Source organism: Nerophis lumbriciformis, linkage group LG31 (assembly GCF_033978685.3).
Source record: "Nerophis lumbriciformis linkage group LG31, RoL_Nlum_v2.1, whole genome shotgun sequence".
Lineage (NCBI taxonomy): Eukaryota > Metazoa > Chordata > Actinopteri > Syngnathiformes > Syngnathidae > Nerophis > Nerophis lumbriciformis.
In genome coordinates, this window is record NC_084578.2 from 702,501 (window position 1) to 719,868 (window position 17,368).

General features: G+C 39.2%; 1 protein-coding gene across 1 annotated transcript in view; it reads right to left on the minus strand.

The window, feature by feature from the left end:
• Positions 1 to 17,368, minus strand: part of sema5ba (sema domain, seven thrombospondin repeats (type 1 and type 1-like), transmembrane domain (TM) and short cytoplasmic domain, (semaphorin) 5Ba) — a 104,031-nt gene that overhangs the window by 41,753 nt on the left and 44,910 nt on the right. Inside the window, exon 5 of the mRNA XM_061926151.1 lies at positions 16,222 to 16,267. Coding sequence (XP_061782135.1) covers positions 16,222 to 16,267 — 46 coding nt within the window. The remainder of the gene's footprint in view (positions 1 to 16,221; positions 16,268 to 17,368) is intronic.

Here is a 17,368-nt window from a genome sequence, read left to right on the forward strand (position 1 = left end):
GTACCCGTGATCTTGTCCTTTCGCTCATAACCCAAAGCTCATGACCATAGGTGAGGATGGGAACGTAGATCGACCGGTAAATTGAGAGCTTTGCCTTCCGGCTCAGCTCCTTCTTCACCACAACGGATCGATACAGCGTCCGCATTACTGAAGACGCCGCACCGATCCGCCTGTCGATCTCACCATCCACTCTTCCCTCACTCGTGAACAAGACTCCGAGGTACTTGAACTCCTCCACTTGGGGCAAGATCTCCTCCCCAACCCGGAGATGGCACTCCACCCTTTTCCGGGCGAGAACCATGGACTCGGACTTGGAGGTGCTGATTCTCATCCCAGTCGCTTCACACTCAGCTGCGAACCGATCCAGTGAGAGCTGAAGATCCTGGCCAGATGAAGCCATCAGGACCACATCATCTGCAAAAAGCAGAGACCTAATCCTGCAGCCACCAAACCAGATCCCCTCAACGCCTTGACTGCGCCTAGAAATTCTGTCCATAAAAGTTATGAACAGAATGGGTGACAAAGGGCAGCCTTGGCGGAGTCCAACCGTCACTGGAAACGTGTCTGACTTACTACCGGCAATGCGGACCAGGCTCTGGCACTGATCATACAAAGAGCGGACTGCCACAATCAGACAGTCCGATACCCCGTACTCTCTGAGCACTCCCCACAGGACTTCCTGAGGGACACGGTCGAATGCCTTCTCCAAGTCCACAAAACACATGTAGACTGGTTGGGCAAACTCCCATGCACCCTCAAGGACCCTGCAGAGAGTATAGAGCTGGTCCACAGTTCCACGACCAGGACGAAAACCACACTGTTCCTCCTGAATCCGAGGTTCGACTATCCGGCGTAGCCTCCTCTCCAGTACACCTGAATAGACCTTACCGGGAAGGCTGAGGAGTGTGATCCCACGGTAGTTAGAACACACCCTCCGGTTCCCCTTCTTAAACAGAGGAACTACCACCCCGGTCTGCCAATCCAGTGGCACCGCCCCCAATGTCCACGCGATGCTGCAGAGTCTTGTCAACCAAGACATCCCCACAGCATCCAGAGCCTTAAGGAACTCCGGGCGGATCTCATCTACCCCCGGGGCCTTGCCACCGAGGAGCTTTTTAACTACCTCAGCAACCTCAGCCCCAGAAATAGGAGAGCCCACCACAGACTCCCCAGGCACTGCTTCCTCATAGGAAGACGTGTTGGTGGGATTGAGGAGGTCTTCGAAGTATTCCCTCCACCGATCCACAACATCCGCAGTCGAGGTCAGCAGAACACCATCCTCACCATACACGGTGTTGATAGTGCACTGCTTCCCCTTCCTGAGGCGGCGGATGGTGGTCCAGAATTGCTTCGAAGCCGTCCGGAAGTCGTTTTCCATGGCCTCACCGAACTCCTCCCATGTCCGAGTTTTTGCCTCCGCGACCGCTGAAGCCGCACACCGCTTGGCCTGTCGGTACTTGTCCGCTGCCTCAGGAGTCCTATGAGCCAAAAGAACCCGATAGGACTCCTTCTTCAGCTTGACGGCATCCCTCACCGCCGGTGTCCACCAACGGGTTCTAGGATTACCGCCACGACAAGCACCAACTACCTTGCGGCCACAGCTCCAATCAGCCGCCTCGATAATAGAGGTGCGGAACATGGTCCATTCGGACTCAATATCCAGCACCTCCCTCGTGACATGTTCAAAGTTCTTCCGGAGGTGGGAATTGAAACTCTCTCTGACAGGAGACTCTGCCAGACGTTCCCAGCAGACCCTCACAATGCGTTTGGGCCTGCCAGGTCTGTCCGGCATCCTCCCCCACCATCGCAGCCAACTCACCACCAGGTGGTGATCGGTAGAAAGCTCCGCCCCTCTCTTCACCCGAGTGTCCAAAACATGAGGCCGCAAATCCGATGACACAACTACAAAGTCGATCATAGAACTGCGGCCTAGGGTGTCCTGGTGCCAAGTGCACATATGGACACCCTTATGTTTGAACATGGTGTTCGTTCGGTATATATATATAGATATATATACTGTGAATATATATATATATATATATCTTTACATATACACTATATTGTCAAAAGTATTTGGCCACCTGCCTTGACTCACATATGAAGTTGAAGTGCCATCCCATTCCTAACCCATAGGCTTCAATATGACCTTTTGCAGCTATTACAGCTTCAACTCTTCTGGGAAGGTTGTCCACAAGGTTGCAGAGTGTGTTTATATCTTCTGGGAAGGCTGTCCACAAGGTTGCGGAGTGTGTTTATATCTTCTGGGAAGGCTGTCCACAAGGTTGCGGAGTGTGTTTATATCTTCTGGGAAGGCTGTCCACAAGGTTGCGGAGTGTGTTTATAGCAATTTTTCACCACTCTTCCAAAAGCGCATTGGTGAGGTCACACACTGAAGGCCTGGCTCTCAGACTCCGGTCTAATTCATCCCAAAGGTGTTCTATGGGGTTCAGGTCAGGACTCTGTGCAGGCCAGTCAAGTTCATCCAAACCAGACTCTGTCATCCATGTCTTTGTGGACCTTGCTTTGTGCACTGGTGCACGGTCATGTTGGAAGAGGAAGGGGCCCGCTCCAAACTGTTCCCACAAGGTTGGGACCATGGAATTGTCCAAAATGTTTTTGGTATCCTACGAGCTGTGTGTCTCGTCTTCCCTCGTTCCCTCTGCTTCACCGGCTGCCTCTTGGATCTCGACCTCCCGCCTGGACACGGACCTCTGACACCTTGCTATCGCCTTGACTACCTGCTTGTCTCACGGACCTTCAAAGCCTGCTTTTCCCTCCATTGGGTTTCCACCTCTCTGGCTCAACACCCACGGTAACACTCAGCAGTTAATTCCCACACATAGTCACACACCATACACTTTTGGATTTAGTCACACATCACTCTCTAGTTTATTCATATTATTGTTTGTTATTTATACATATATATAATAAAACATAGAGCTATACTATGCCCCTGTTGTCTGTGCCTGTGTAAGACTCGTCACTGGTAAACACGCATACCTGCCAACTACTCCGGTTTTCCCGTAATTCGTACGGTTTTCATCAACCTATTCCGGGTTACGGTTACAGTGATAAAAAATACGGTTTTTCATTAATTAAAAAAAAAAAAGGGTGAAAACTACGCGAATTGCACCTTGTGCAGACAAGATTTTTCGATCGGACACGGAGGAATTAGCGATGTAAAAGACCACGTTGGGACAAAAAAACACAAGTCTAATGCCGTTGCTAGCGATACAAGTGGAAAACTTTCAACGTTTTTCGTCGCCCAAACAGATTCTTTGGATGTGATAAATGCCGAAGTTTTATTTACGGAGGCAATAATTGAGCATGGACTTCCAATCGCACTGGCTGATCACATGGGACAGTTAAATGTTTGTAATGCAACCTTTAAAAATCATTACGCGGTGATCGCGGTCCCAAAAATAAACTTTTCTTGCATGATAATGTCCAGAAAAATTCACTTTATATTACTATAGAGTCCTTTTAACGAATGAGTTTGATGGTTTATCACAAACCTTAAATGAAAGAAGTCCTTTGTTCTCCTGCACCATGCATGCGCTTTGGCCTTGCTTCGTGTTTGGTGCGCAATCCTGTCGGCTGTATTTCACAGCACGACATACTGTTAAAAGTGTTTATACTATTTATGCTTTCAAGTCCAAGTTGAAGAAATCTTGTTAAATGTTGACAGCATAACTACCAAAATACAGAAGTATGTCCTTAATATTTTTGCAGTGCTATTTCTGTTGAAAAGTTCAAATGATTACATTAGAGATGTGATGTGCCACTTTTCAAGTGTCTGATGGCTTAAATTAATTTTCTTGAATTTTTCATATTTTGAATTCTTTTGAAAGGCTTACAAAAAAACTACATTTGAATTGTAATTCCATGCTATTGACAGGACTATTAATTTTAATGAAGTTAGCTTACCATGTTTACAGTATGATAATTGTGATGGAAATGTGAATTTTAGGCACAGAATATTTTTTACAATTGAACAAGGCAGTAGATTATACAAGCTTGGACAGAAAGTTAATAATGACACCAATTTTTTTTTTAACGGAATTGTTTAGTACTGTTTTACCATTTGTTTACTGTAAAAAGTGTTTATACTTTCAATCAACAAATTGAAGTCTTGTGAAAGGTTGACAGGATAACTGGCATTAACTGTCAAAATAATTTCAAACTATTGAAGTTAGCTTACAGAATAAACATGTCAATCAACCCATATGATTTTTGCTGTAATATTTTTGTTTTGAAAAGTCACTGTGACTGATAGAAAAGTGATGGTTTTAGCAACATTTTAACCTGTCTGAATGCTAATAATCATTTTGCGTCGGGGGGCGAAGCCCTGAACCCTCCACCAGGACTTTGTCCTGGACCTACCGGGGCCTGCGGCCCTTGGACCCTGGCTACTAGGTTTTTCTGATTTCAAAAGTTGGCAGGTATGAACACGTCTGCTGGCTAATCTTCATCTGGCAGGCGCCGACGGGCATGGATGAGGAGAAGACGATACTGGCCACTGATGCAGGAGATGTGAGATTGGCAGATGGAGAGGCTGTGAGATGTTAGCATGAAGAGCGTGTTGACATTCCACCTGGCTGTTCATGTAGGAATTATCTGATGCACACACACACACACACACACACACACACATACACACACACACACACACACACACACACACACACACACACACACACACACACACACACACACACAAATAAAGTGGAGAGATTTTGGGATAGTCCCTAAAGTCCCAAAAAGGAAGAATGGCGGATGGTCCAAAGACCAAGGCTGCAGGACTACATCATGCTAATGTTAGCGCAGTGCAAAGTGGAGACCATCCATGTGGACGCGATGCAACGATATCAATATGTATTGCCAGAGACACGTATTTGATATCAGTTCAAATATGCCTTTGATAAAACCTTCCATCATTTGGTCCTTGTTGGTGGGAAGCAAGTGGAAGCCAGGTGGGTTGCAGGAACAAAGGCAGGAAGTGATGGCGCTGACAGCCAATCAGGTGACAGTATCAACTACCACCTTTGCATGGAGTGAGAAGAGAAAGTCCAAATGAAGAAATAGTGGATGAAAAGAGGAAAAGACAGTTTTTGGATTTGTCCACATGGTCTGGACATGATGCAAGGCAAGAGCGCTAACAGCACACCACCTAAGCTCACCCTTTAGAGCACAGCTGTAACTAAAGCTGCAGAAAAGACTTCTACTTCCTCTACATGTTTACATTTTCACTATTTTATTACACTTTATGAAGCATTTCTTACATGGTGATGACTTGTTAAGAGATGAAGTGTTTTCCTTTCTGCCCTGACAGCTGAGGGACTATCAACAACATTTAGTCCTCATTTTCTATAGCTCAGAAAAAGATCAACATGATACACATTCACTTTGATCATGGCCACATTTTGACCCTGGGACAGACTACTTGATCCACTAATAACATCTTTTCATCATGTGAGGAATGATTGATATTGTATTGTATTGATTGGCGTGAACAGTGTGTGTGTGTGTGTGTGTGTGTGTGTGTGTGTGTGTGTGTGTGTGTGTGTGTGTGTGTGTGTGTCAGGGTGGTTTATGTCCAAGATGCATTTATTGGTAAGAATATGACATCAATAATTCATCAGGTAGTGAAAAGGTGTTGTTGTTGTGCACATAAAGGTTGGAACTTGTTGTTGTTGTCTTCTTATTACTTCCTGTCAGAGGTGGACGTGTCATTGCAAATATCAATACACACACACACACACACACACACACACACACACACACACACACACACACACACACACACACACACACACACGCACACACACACCTCCCACCACCTTCCCCCCGCTGCAGTGATTGCAGCGCTGGCGAGCGTCCCCTCAGAGTGGATCTGAGTGGCACAGAGAGAGAGAGAGAGAGAGAGAGAGAGAGAGTGGGTGGACCACAATCAGGAGTCAGACCCGCCAGCGGCGGCGGCGGCACTAAAAGCGGCGCCACATCCCACACATCCACATGGAGAGGGGTGGAAATAAGCAGAAGGAACAGCCCACCAGGCAGACCCTGACATGCGGGGGCCGCCCGCACTGTCTGACAGAGTGAGACATCGCATCATGGACAGGATCTTTTATGTCAAGCATTGTCACATTTCTATGCTTTTATTTCAATGCTCATTTCTATCTACAGATAAGAATATGTTGGATACATTTTCTACATTCAAGATGCTAGAAGTGGGAAAAAAAGTCCATGTTAGTGAAAAGTGAATAAATGAATAAAATAAAGATGTTAAAAGTAAAAAAAAACTTTTAAGTTAGTTAAGAAAATGTTTTGAAAATACATGTTAAAAGTAAAAACAGCTAAAAGTTCATTTAAAAAATAATTTAACAAAATAAGATGCTAAATGTAAAAAAAAGATAATATTTTAAAAAATACGTAAAAAATAAAAATACTAAAAGTAAAAAAAAGTCAACTTAGTTAAAAAAAAAAAAAAGATACTAAAAGTTAAAAAGTTAAAAATTTGTTTAAAAATTATTACAGAATAAAGATGCCAAAAGTAACAAAAAGTTTATAGTTAGTTAAAAAAAATGAAATAAAAAATAATGATGCTAAAAGTAAAAAAAAGTCAACTTAGTTAAAAAAATAAATAAAAAAAAGATACTAAAAGTTAAAAAGTTAAAAATTTGTTTAAAAATTATTACAGAATAAAGATGCCAAAAGTAACAAAAAGTTTATAGTTAGTTAAAAAAAATGAAATAAAAAATAATGATGCTAAAAGTAAAAAAAAGTCAACTTAGTTAAAAAAAAATTCAAAAAAAGATACTAAAAGTTAAAAAGTTAAAAATTTGTTTAAAAATTATTACAGAATAAAGATGCCAAAAGTAACAAAAAGTTTATAGTTAGTTAAAAAAAATGAAATAAAAAATAATGATGCTAAAAGTAAAAAAAAGTCAACTTAGTTAAAAAAAAATTAAAAAAAAGATACTAAAAGTTAAAAAGTTAAAAAATTGTTTAAAAATTATTACAGAATAAAGATGCCAAAAGTAACAAAAAGTTTATAGTTAATTTAAAAAAAAATGAAATAAAAAATAATGATGCTAAAAGTAAAAAAAAGTCAACTTAGTTAAAAAAATTTTTTTTTAAAGATACTAAAAGTTAAAAAGTTACAAATTTGTTTAAAAATTATTACAGAATAAAGATGCCAAAAGTAACAAAAAGTTTATAGTTAGTTAAAAACATGAAATCAAAAATAATGATGCTAAAAGTAAAAAAAAAGTTAAAAGTTAGTTAAGAAAAGGAGGCTAAAATAAAAAAAAGCTTAAAGTTAATGAAAAATATAAGTAATACGGTAGAGCTAAATAATTTAAAAAAAGTTAAAAGTTAATTAAAAAATAAAGATGCTAAAGCAAAGCAGTCAATATAGACTGTCATGTCTGTGTAATCATGTTTTGTTTAGTTATAGAACTCTTTAGTTTCTGTCTTTTCACTCCCTTGTCTTGTTTCCATGATTACCCCATTAGTTTCACCTGTTCCACGTTTGGACTCATTGTGCACTCTTGATTGTCACCATAGCAACCCATTAGTTTTCACCTGTCACGTCACGCACCTGTTTCACGTCTTGAGTCACGCACCTGTTTTCATTAATCATGTCTGTAGTATTTAAGTTCAGTGTTTTTCAGTTTGTCTTTCTGACGACCTCACCACATTTATGCTCTGTCCATTCTTTCCATGTCGATTCCTCAAGCAACTATTTTTGTCCAAGCCAAGTAAGTTTTTGTTCCATGTTTATAGTCTTTTTGGTTTCATAGTTTGTTCTCCGCCATTGTGCGTGTTTTTCGTTTGTACTTTTTTGCTATAGTCTTTTGGTTTCATAGTTTATTCTCCGCCACTGTGCGCGCTTTTCGTTTGTACTTTTTTTTGATATATTAATAAATCATGTACCTTCATTCCCGTCTCGCCCGTGCCAACTTTCCGTTGCATCCCGGAAAAGCAAACACCCAGGACCAAGTCATGACATAGACTAAGCCAGAAGAAGCAAACTTTGTGTTGTAGGTGACAAAGAAATGAATAACGAGGGCAGACAAAAACAACCAATTAACTCATGCAATTAATCACAGAAAATATTGCATTAATGGCACATATACACAGAATAATCACACAGTTTACTTTTCTCCTTTACCTTCTATATATTCTTACAATACAACTGCATTTGTCACCAAATATTCTTCACATTGAAGTGAACTGATGTCATACTTTGTGCTACTAATAATATTTGTCATTCATTCAGTAATACTTGTCATTCATTCAGTAACACTTGTCATTCATTCAGTAATACTTGTCATTCATTCAATAATACTTGTCATTCATTCAATAATACTTGTCATACAATCAGTAATACTTGTCATTCATTCAATAATACTTGTCATTCATTCAATAATACTTGTCATTCATTCAATAATACTTGTCATTCATTCAGTAATACTTGTCATTCGTTCAATAATACTTGTCATTCCTTCAATAATACTTGTCATTCATTCAATAATACTTGTCATTCATTCAATAATACTTGTCATTCATTCAATAATACTTGTCATTCATTCAATAATACTTGTCATTCATTCAATAATACTTGTCATTCATTCAGTAATACCTGTCATTCATTCAATAATACTTGTCATTCATTCAGTAATACTTGTCATTCATTCAGTAACACTTGTCATTCATTCAGTAATACTTGTCATTCATTCAATAATACTTGTCATTCATTCAATAATACTTGTCATACAATCAGTAATACTTGTCATTCATTCAATAATACTTGTCATTCATTCAATAATACTTGTCATTCATTCAATAATACTTGTCATTCATTCAGTAATACTTGTCATTCGTTCAATAATACTTGTCATTCCTTCAATAATACTTGTCATTCATTCAATAATACTTGTCATTCATTCAATAATACTTGTCATTCATTCAATAATACTTGTCATTCATTCAATAATACTTGTCATTCATTCAATAATAATTGTCATTCATTCAATAATACTTGTCATTCATTCAATAATACTTGTCATTCATTCAATAATACTTGTCATTCATTCAATAATAATTGTCATTCATTCAATAATACTTGTCATTCATTCAATAATACTTGTCATTCATTCAGTAATACTTGTCATTCATTCAATAATACTTGTCATTCATTCAGTAATACTTGTCATTCATTCAGTAACACTTGTCATTCATTCAATAATACTTGTCATTCATTCAGTAATACTTGTCATTCATTCAATAATACTTGTCATTCATTCAATAATACTTGTCATTCGTTCAGTAATACTTGTCATTCATTCAATAATACTTGTCATTCATTCAATAATACTTGTCATTCATTCAGTAATACTTGTCATTCATTCAATAATACTTGTCATTCATTCAATAATACTTGTCATTCATTCAATAATATTTGTCATTCATTCAGTAACACTTGTCATTCATTCAATAATATTTGTCATTCATTCAATAATACTTGTCATTCATTCAATAATATTTGTCATTCATTCAGTAATACTTGTCATTCATTCAATAATACTTGTCATTCATTCAGTAATACTTGTCATTCATTCAATAATACTTGTCATTCATTCAATAATACTTGTCATTCATTCAATAATACTTGTCATTCATTCAATAATACTTGTCATTCATTGAAAATACTTGTCATTCATTCAATAATACTTGTCATTCATTCAATAATACTTGTCATTCATTGAAAATACTTGTCATTCATTCAATAATACTTGTCATTCATTCAGTAATACTTGTCATTCATTCAATAATACTTGTCATTCATTCAGTAATACTTGTCATTCATTCAATAATACTTGTCATTCATTCAATAATACTTGTCATTCGTTCAGTAATACTTGTCATTCATTCAATAATACTTGTCATTCATTCAATAATACTTGTCATTCATTCAGTAATACTTGTCATTCATTCAATAATACTTGTCATTCATTCAATAATACTTGTCATTCATTCAATAATATTTGTCATTCATTCAGTAACACTTGTCATTCATTCAATAATATTTGTCATTCATTCAATAATACTTGTCATTCATTCAATAATATTTGTCATTCATTCAGTAATACTTGTCATTCATTCAATAATACTTGTCATTCATTCAGTAATACTTGTCATTCATTCAATAATACTTGTCATTCATTCAATAATACTTGTCATTCATTCAATAATACTTGTCATTCATTGAAAATACTTGTCATTCATTCAATAATACTTGTCATTCATTCAATAATACTTGTCATTCATTGAAAATACTTGTCATTCATTCAATAATACTTGTCATTCATTCAGTAATACTTGTCATTCATTCAGTAATAATTGTCATTTATTCAAAAGTCTGATCAGTCTAAGAACATCGCCATAATGATGACTTCATGTGACCTTCAACGCTATGCCGAGGGACAATAACTCAAACGCACTTTGGACACCCGTTAATATAGGCTCCTTCAAAATAAAAGACCAGAGAAGACATGATAGTGACTAATGTAATGATAGTGTAAGACAACAGGAAAGCTAGGTAGGTAGAAATGTAATAATACTCTCAGATAGTCATGTAGGAGATGGATATGGTGGTGGTGTTGAAGGTTGAGGTGGGAAGAGGAAGACATGAAGTCTTTCATGTATCCAGCAGGCAGCCATGATTGTGCACTCCAACTACACTTGGCTGCTCACTAATGGGCACAGCAGGTGTTCACCTGCTCAGCCTTCACCCCCGCTCTCACATAGTTACACCCCAACATCATCATGACTCACACACACACACACACACACACACACACACACACACACACACACACACACACACACACACACACACACACACACACACACACACACAGCAGCTTGTGACCTTCCATGTCTGGATTGTTAAAGCTTCATGTGTGAGGTCTGTCTCACTAATGAAGGTATATATATATAAATATATATATATATATATATATATATATATATATACAGTATATATGTATATATGTATGTGTGGGAAAAAAAATCACAAGACTACTTCATCTCTACAGGCCTGTTTCATGAGGGGTTCCCTCAATCATCAGGAGATTTTAATGGAAGCATTCACATACCATGGTTTATATAGGGCACAGAGTGGGTGGGTACAGGCTGGCGTAGGGGCGTGGTGATTGGCTCATGTGTTACCTAGGAGGTGTTTCCATCTGTGGCGGCATGCTGATACAATTTCGCTGCGCTTGTTGAGGGATGACAGGTCTGGACGGTAAATAATAAACAGTTTCTCTTTCAAGCATAGGTTGCATCTTTTATTACCACTATTGTAAGGTGTGCTGGATGCAAGAATTTGCCATGTTATTGAATATTCAACATTATTGTCTTTGAGGTCCCAAATGTGTTTGCTGAGTTCTGTGGTATTCCGCAAGTTTTGGTTCCTGAAAGAAGCCTTGTGATTGTTCCATCTGGTTTTAAACTCTCCTTCGGTTAATCCTACATATGTGTCGGATGTGTTAATGTCCTTGCGTGTTACCTTAGATTGGTAAACAACTGATGTTTGTAAGCACCCCCCGTTGAGAGGGCAATCAGGTTTCTTGCGGCAGTTGCAGCCTTTGTTGGTTTTGGAGTCGCTCTGTATATATATATATATATATATATATATATATATATATATATATATATATATATATATATATATATATATATATATATATATATATATATATATATATATATATATATATATATATATATATATATATATATATGTATGTGTGGGGAAAAAAATCACAAGACTACTTCATCTCTACAGGCCTGTTTCATGAGGGGTTCCCTCAATCATCAGGAGATTTTAATGGAAGCATTCACATACCATGGTTTATATAGGGCACAGAGTGGGTGGGTACAGGCTGGCGTAGGGGCGTGGTGATTGGCTCATGTGTTACCTAGGAGGTGTTTCCGTCTGTGGCGGCATGCTGATACAATTTCGCTGCGCTTGTTGAGGGATGACAGGTCTGGACGGTTTATAATAAACAGTTTCTCTTTTGTGTTTTGTTTATTATATACCGTCCAGACCTGTCATCCCTCAACAAGCGCAGCGAAATTGAGGAATCAATCAGATTGAGGAATTTGTGTCCAATGTTAGTTGAGACGTTTTTGCTGTATGGGGGGTTGTACCAGATGATGTCGTTTCGTTTTCTGTTCTTTTTTGGAACCCACGCCAGGAAACCAGCCAAAAAAGAACAGAAAACGAAACGACATCATCTGGTACAACCCCCCATACAGCAAAAACGTCTCAACTAACATTGGACACAAATTCCTCAATCTGATTGACAAACACTTTCCCAAAGACAACACCCTAAGAAAAGTATTCAACAAGAACAACATTAAATTGAGCTACAGCTGCATGAACAATATACGACAAATCATCTCAAACCATAACAAAACAATTGCAAATGAGCCGTCGGCCCCCGGACAGAGCGACTCCAAAACCAACAAAGGCTGCAACTGTCGAAAGAAACCTGATTGCCCTCTCAACGGGGGGTCCTTACAAACATCAGTTGTCTACCAATCTAAGGTAACACGCAAGGACATTAACACATCCGACACATATGTAGGATTAACCGAAGGAGAGTTCAAAACCAGATGGAACAATCACAAGGCTTCTTTCAGGAACCAAAACCTGCGGAATACCACAGAACTCAGCAAACACATTTGGGACCTCAAAGACAATAATGTTGAATATTCAATAACATGGCAAATTCTTGCATCCAGCACACCTTACAATAGTGGTAATAAAAGATGCAACCTATGCTTGAAAGAGAAACTGTTTATTATTTACCGTCCAGACCTGTCATCCCTCAACAAGCGCAGCGAAATTGTAACAGCATGCCGCCACAGACGGAAACACCTCCTAGGTAACACATGAGCCAATCACCACGCCCCTACGCCAGCCTGCACCCACCCACTCTGTGCCCTATATAAACCATGGTATGTGAATGCTCCCATTAAAATCTCCTGATGATTGAGGGAAACCCCCCCTCATGAAACAGGCCTGTAGAGATGAAATAGTCTTGTGATTTTTTTCCCACACATACATATATATATATATATATATATATATATATATATATATATATATATATATATATATATATATATATATATATATATGCATAAAAATGTGTTAAAATAACTAAAACATTTTATATAAATTTGTTAAAAAAAATACAAAAATAATAATTTGGTTGACACATACAAGGACTACACCATCGTCACTCTAACATTATTAACCTCTTCAAAACAAGCTCCCACTGAGGCTTTTATTGTGAAAGTCCCCAGTGCAGTGAGGAGAAGGAGTTGTTTTTGACAAGCAGCGTTCTTCTGTCACATGAGGATGATGACATGTTGACAGCTCCTTGTTACTTTAGAACACACACCACACACACACACACACACACACACACACACACAACACACACACACACACACACACACACACACACACACAACACACACACACGCACACACACACACACACACACACACACACACACACACACACACACACACACACACACACACACACACGCACACAAAAGTGACAGACAGGTGAGGTGTCACACTGTAAGAAGTATTAATATTCATATATTTATATCACCTGCAGCTTTTCAGCAAACACCTGACAGACAGGTGAGGTGCATCATCTTCTACTACTTTCATGTTGTTACATCCATCATACATCCATCTTCTCCCTCACTTGTGCTCCTGAGAGAGAAGAGGAGTCAGACATGTCTGCTTTCCAACTTCCAGCTTCTTCCAAGTAGACCAGCACTGAGAGCACAGACCTGCGCCATCATCTCTCTACTCAACACATCATCCGCATCAGCACCAAAATATCATCACTTCTTCCTCACCCCATTTCTCACATTTTCTGAAAGTTTACGACTAACTAACTAACTAACTAACTAAGAAAGACACCAACAAATAACCAACTATCCTATTTTTCGGACCATAGGGCGCAGCGGATTAAAAGGCGCACTGCCGATGAGCGGGTCTAGTCAGGTCTATTGTTACGGCTCAGGCTCCTGCCAACGCCGCTCATCCGTCTGTGCGCACCTCGGGACACGCCCACGGGTGCGCACATCCAGGGACGCGCCGCGCGCGTCCCCGCCCTGCAGCAGCCACCAGCTGCAATCACTCACCGGCAATCTACACTCCTGGGTCTGATGAGGGCAAGCTCAATAAAGGACCAGTGGACCCAAGGATCGGCGCGGGAACTTAGTTTTCTCATGGTGTACCGTAAGGCTTATGATCTCTCTCTGTCTCTGCGTGTTTTCCCTCGTGTCTGACATCCTTGTTTGTTCTCCCGTGCCTCCGCAGTGTTTACCTTCCGTTGCCCTGAATTTTGACTGCCTCCTTCGTTTCCTTGACTCCTCGCTTGCCCCTGGACTTTGACGCCTCTCTCTCGCCCCGGATCACCTGCCTGCCCCATGGACTGCCTCGTTTGCTCTCTTCAACACTTGGTAACACACTTCAGCTAACTACACACATAGTCTTACACCACACACTCTTGTATTCTAGTTCACACTTCATTTCCTTAGTTCAGTAGTATTGTTTATTATTATTTATATATATATATATATATATATTGACTATATATATAATAAATAATTGTATATACTGCCCCCTGGTGTCTGTTTGCTGTCACCTCCCCTCAGTAAACACAACATCTATTTTCATACAAAAGGCGCAGCGGATTATAAGGCGCATTAAAGGAGTCATATTATAATTATGATTATTTTCTAAAAGTAAAAGACTTGCTTGTGGTCTACATAGCATGTGATGGTGCTTCTTTGCTCAAAATGTTGCATGGATGATGTTCTACACATCATCTTCAACTCACTTTCTGACAGTCTCTTCAGGATGCACCGTTTTGTGGGCGCTCTTATTTACGTGCCTCCACTTGGACAGCGTCTTCTCCTTGTTGTAGTGGTGTAGCGTGCAAGGACGGGAGTGGAAGACGTGTCAAAAGATGGCGCTAACTGTTTTAATGACATTCACACTTTACTTCAATCAATAATGGAGCAGCATCTCCTCATCCGTGGCTCACTAGTGCAACAACAACACCCGAAATGTGTCCCGTGACCGTAACTCTCTAATAACTAAAGTTCCTTGGGTGAATAATATAAAGTCACTACACCGGTATGTTTTAGTGCTTTCATGGTGAGTTCACTGACAGATATAAGTAAGAACTTGACACTACTTTATATTAGAAATGGCAACATGAATGTCACATAACAAGAAGATAGAGAAAAAGAAGAAGATTATCTACTACGGCGTCACCACGGACTACAAAGGCGGATGCGCGCACATTTTCAGGACTTATGCAGATCGCAAATACAAATCAGCAGGTACCAGAAGGTAAGAAAAGTTGCTCTTGCATAATATTGTGAAACAAAACGCCAGATAATATGTCTGACCTTATACACACACCATAATAATACTTCTATGTTGAAGATAATATGTCTTACCTTATACACACACCATAATAATACTCCTATGTTGAAGATAATATGTCTTACCTTATACACACACCATAATAATACTTCTATGTTGAAGATAATATGTCTTACCTTATACACACACCATAATAATACTTCTATGTTGAAGATAATATGTCTTACCTTATACACACACCATAATAATACTCCTATGTTGAAGATAATATGTCTTACCTTATACACACACCATAATAATACTCCTATGTTGAAGATAATATGTCTTACCTTATACACACACCATAATAATACTCCTATGTTGAAGATAATATGTCTTACCTTATACACACACCATAATAATACTCCTATGTTGAAGCACAGTACAATCCATCAAGCGGTGTGGCTTCATAGCTTACCAAAGTATTACTAAGTACTGTATGTAATATTGTACTAGGTAACACAGTACTAAAAAATATTACCAAGTACTGTATGTAATATTGTACTAGGTAACACAGTACTAAAGAATACTACTAAGTAATATTGTACAAGGTAACACAGTACTAAAGAATATTACTAAGTACTGTATGTAATATTGTACTAGGTAACACAGTACTAAAGAATATTACTAAGTAATATTGTACAAGGTAACACAATGTTAACAAATATTAGCTCTTACCTGCACCAGTGACAAGTTGCTGAGGTCCAGTCTGAACAGGAAGTTTCTACATTAACGACAAAATACATGTTTGTAAGTATCCTTCAGTGTGTGTGTGTGTGTGTGTGTGTGTGTGTGTGTGTGTGTGTGTGTGTGTGTATGTAGTGTGTGTGTGTACAGTGGTGGTGGGTGTGTTTACAGTGTGTGTGTGTATGTAGTGTGTGTGTGTGTGTGTGTAGTGTGTGTGTGTGTGTGTGTACAGTGTGTGTGTTTAGTGTGTGTGTTTGTAGTGTGTGTGTGTGCAGTGTGGTGTTTACAGTGTGTGTGTTCAGTGTGTGTGTTTGTAGTGTGTGTGTGTGTGTGTGCAGTGTGGTGTTTACAGTGTGTGTGATTAGTGCGTGTGTTTGTAGTGTGTGTGTGTGTGTGTGTGTGTGTGTGTGTGTGTGTGTGTGTGTGTGAGTGTACAGTGTGTGTGTGTGTGTGTTTGCAGTGTGTGTGTGTATAGTGGTGGTGGGTGTGTTTACAGTGTGTGTGTGTATGTAGTGTGTGTGTGTGTGTGTGTAGTGTGTGTGTGTGTGTGTACAGTGTGTGTGTGTTTAGTGTGTGTGTTTGTAGTGTGTGTGTGTGCAGTGTGGTGTTTACAGTGTGTGTGTTCAGTGTGTGTGTTTGTAGTGTGTGTGTGTGTGTGTGTGTGTGCAGTGTGGTGTTTACAGTGTGTGTGATTAGTGCGTGTGTTTGTAGTGTGTGTGTGTGTGCAGTGTTGTGTTTACATTGTGTGTGTGTTTACTGTGTGTGTGTATTTACAGTGTGTGTGTGTGTGTGTGTGTGTGTACAGTGTGTGTGTGTGTAAGTTTACAGTGTGTGTGTGTGCGTGTGTTTACAGTGTGTGTGTGTGTTTAAAGTGTGTGTGTGTGTTTGTGTGTGTTTACAGTATGTGTGTGTGTATTTACAGTGTGTGTGTGTGTGTGTGTGTGTGTGTGTGTGTGTGTGTGTGTGTGTACAGTGTATGTGTGTGTGTGTGTGTGTGTGTGTGTGTGTGTGTGTGTGTGTGTGTGTGTGTGCAGTGTGGTGTTTACAGTGTGTGTGTGTTTACTGTGTGTGTTTACAGTGTGTGTGTATTTACAGTGTGTGTGTGTGTGTGTGTGTGTGTACAGTGTGTGTGTATTTA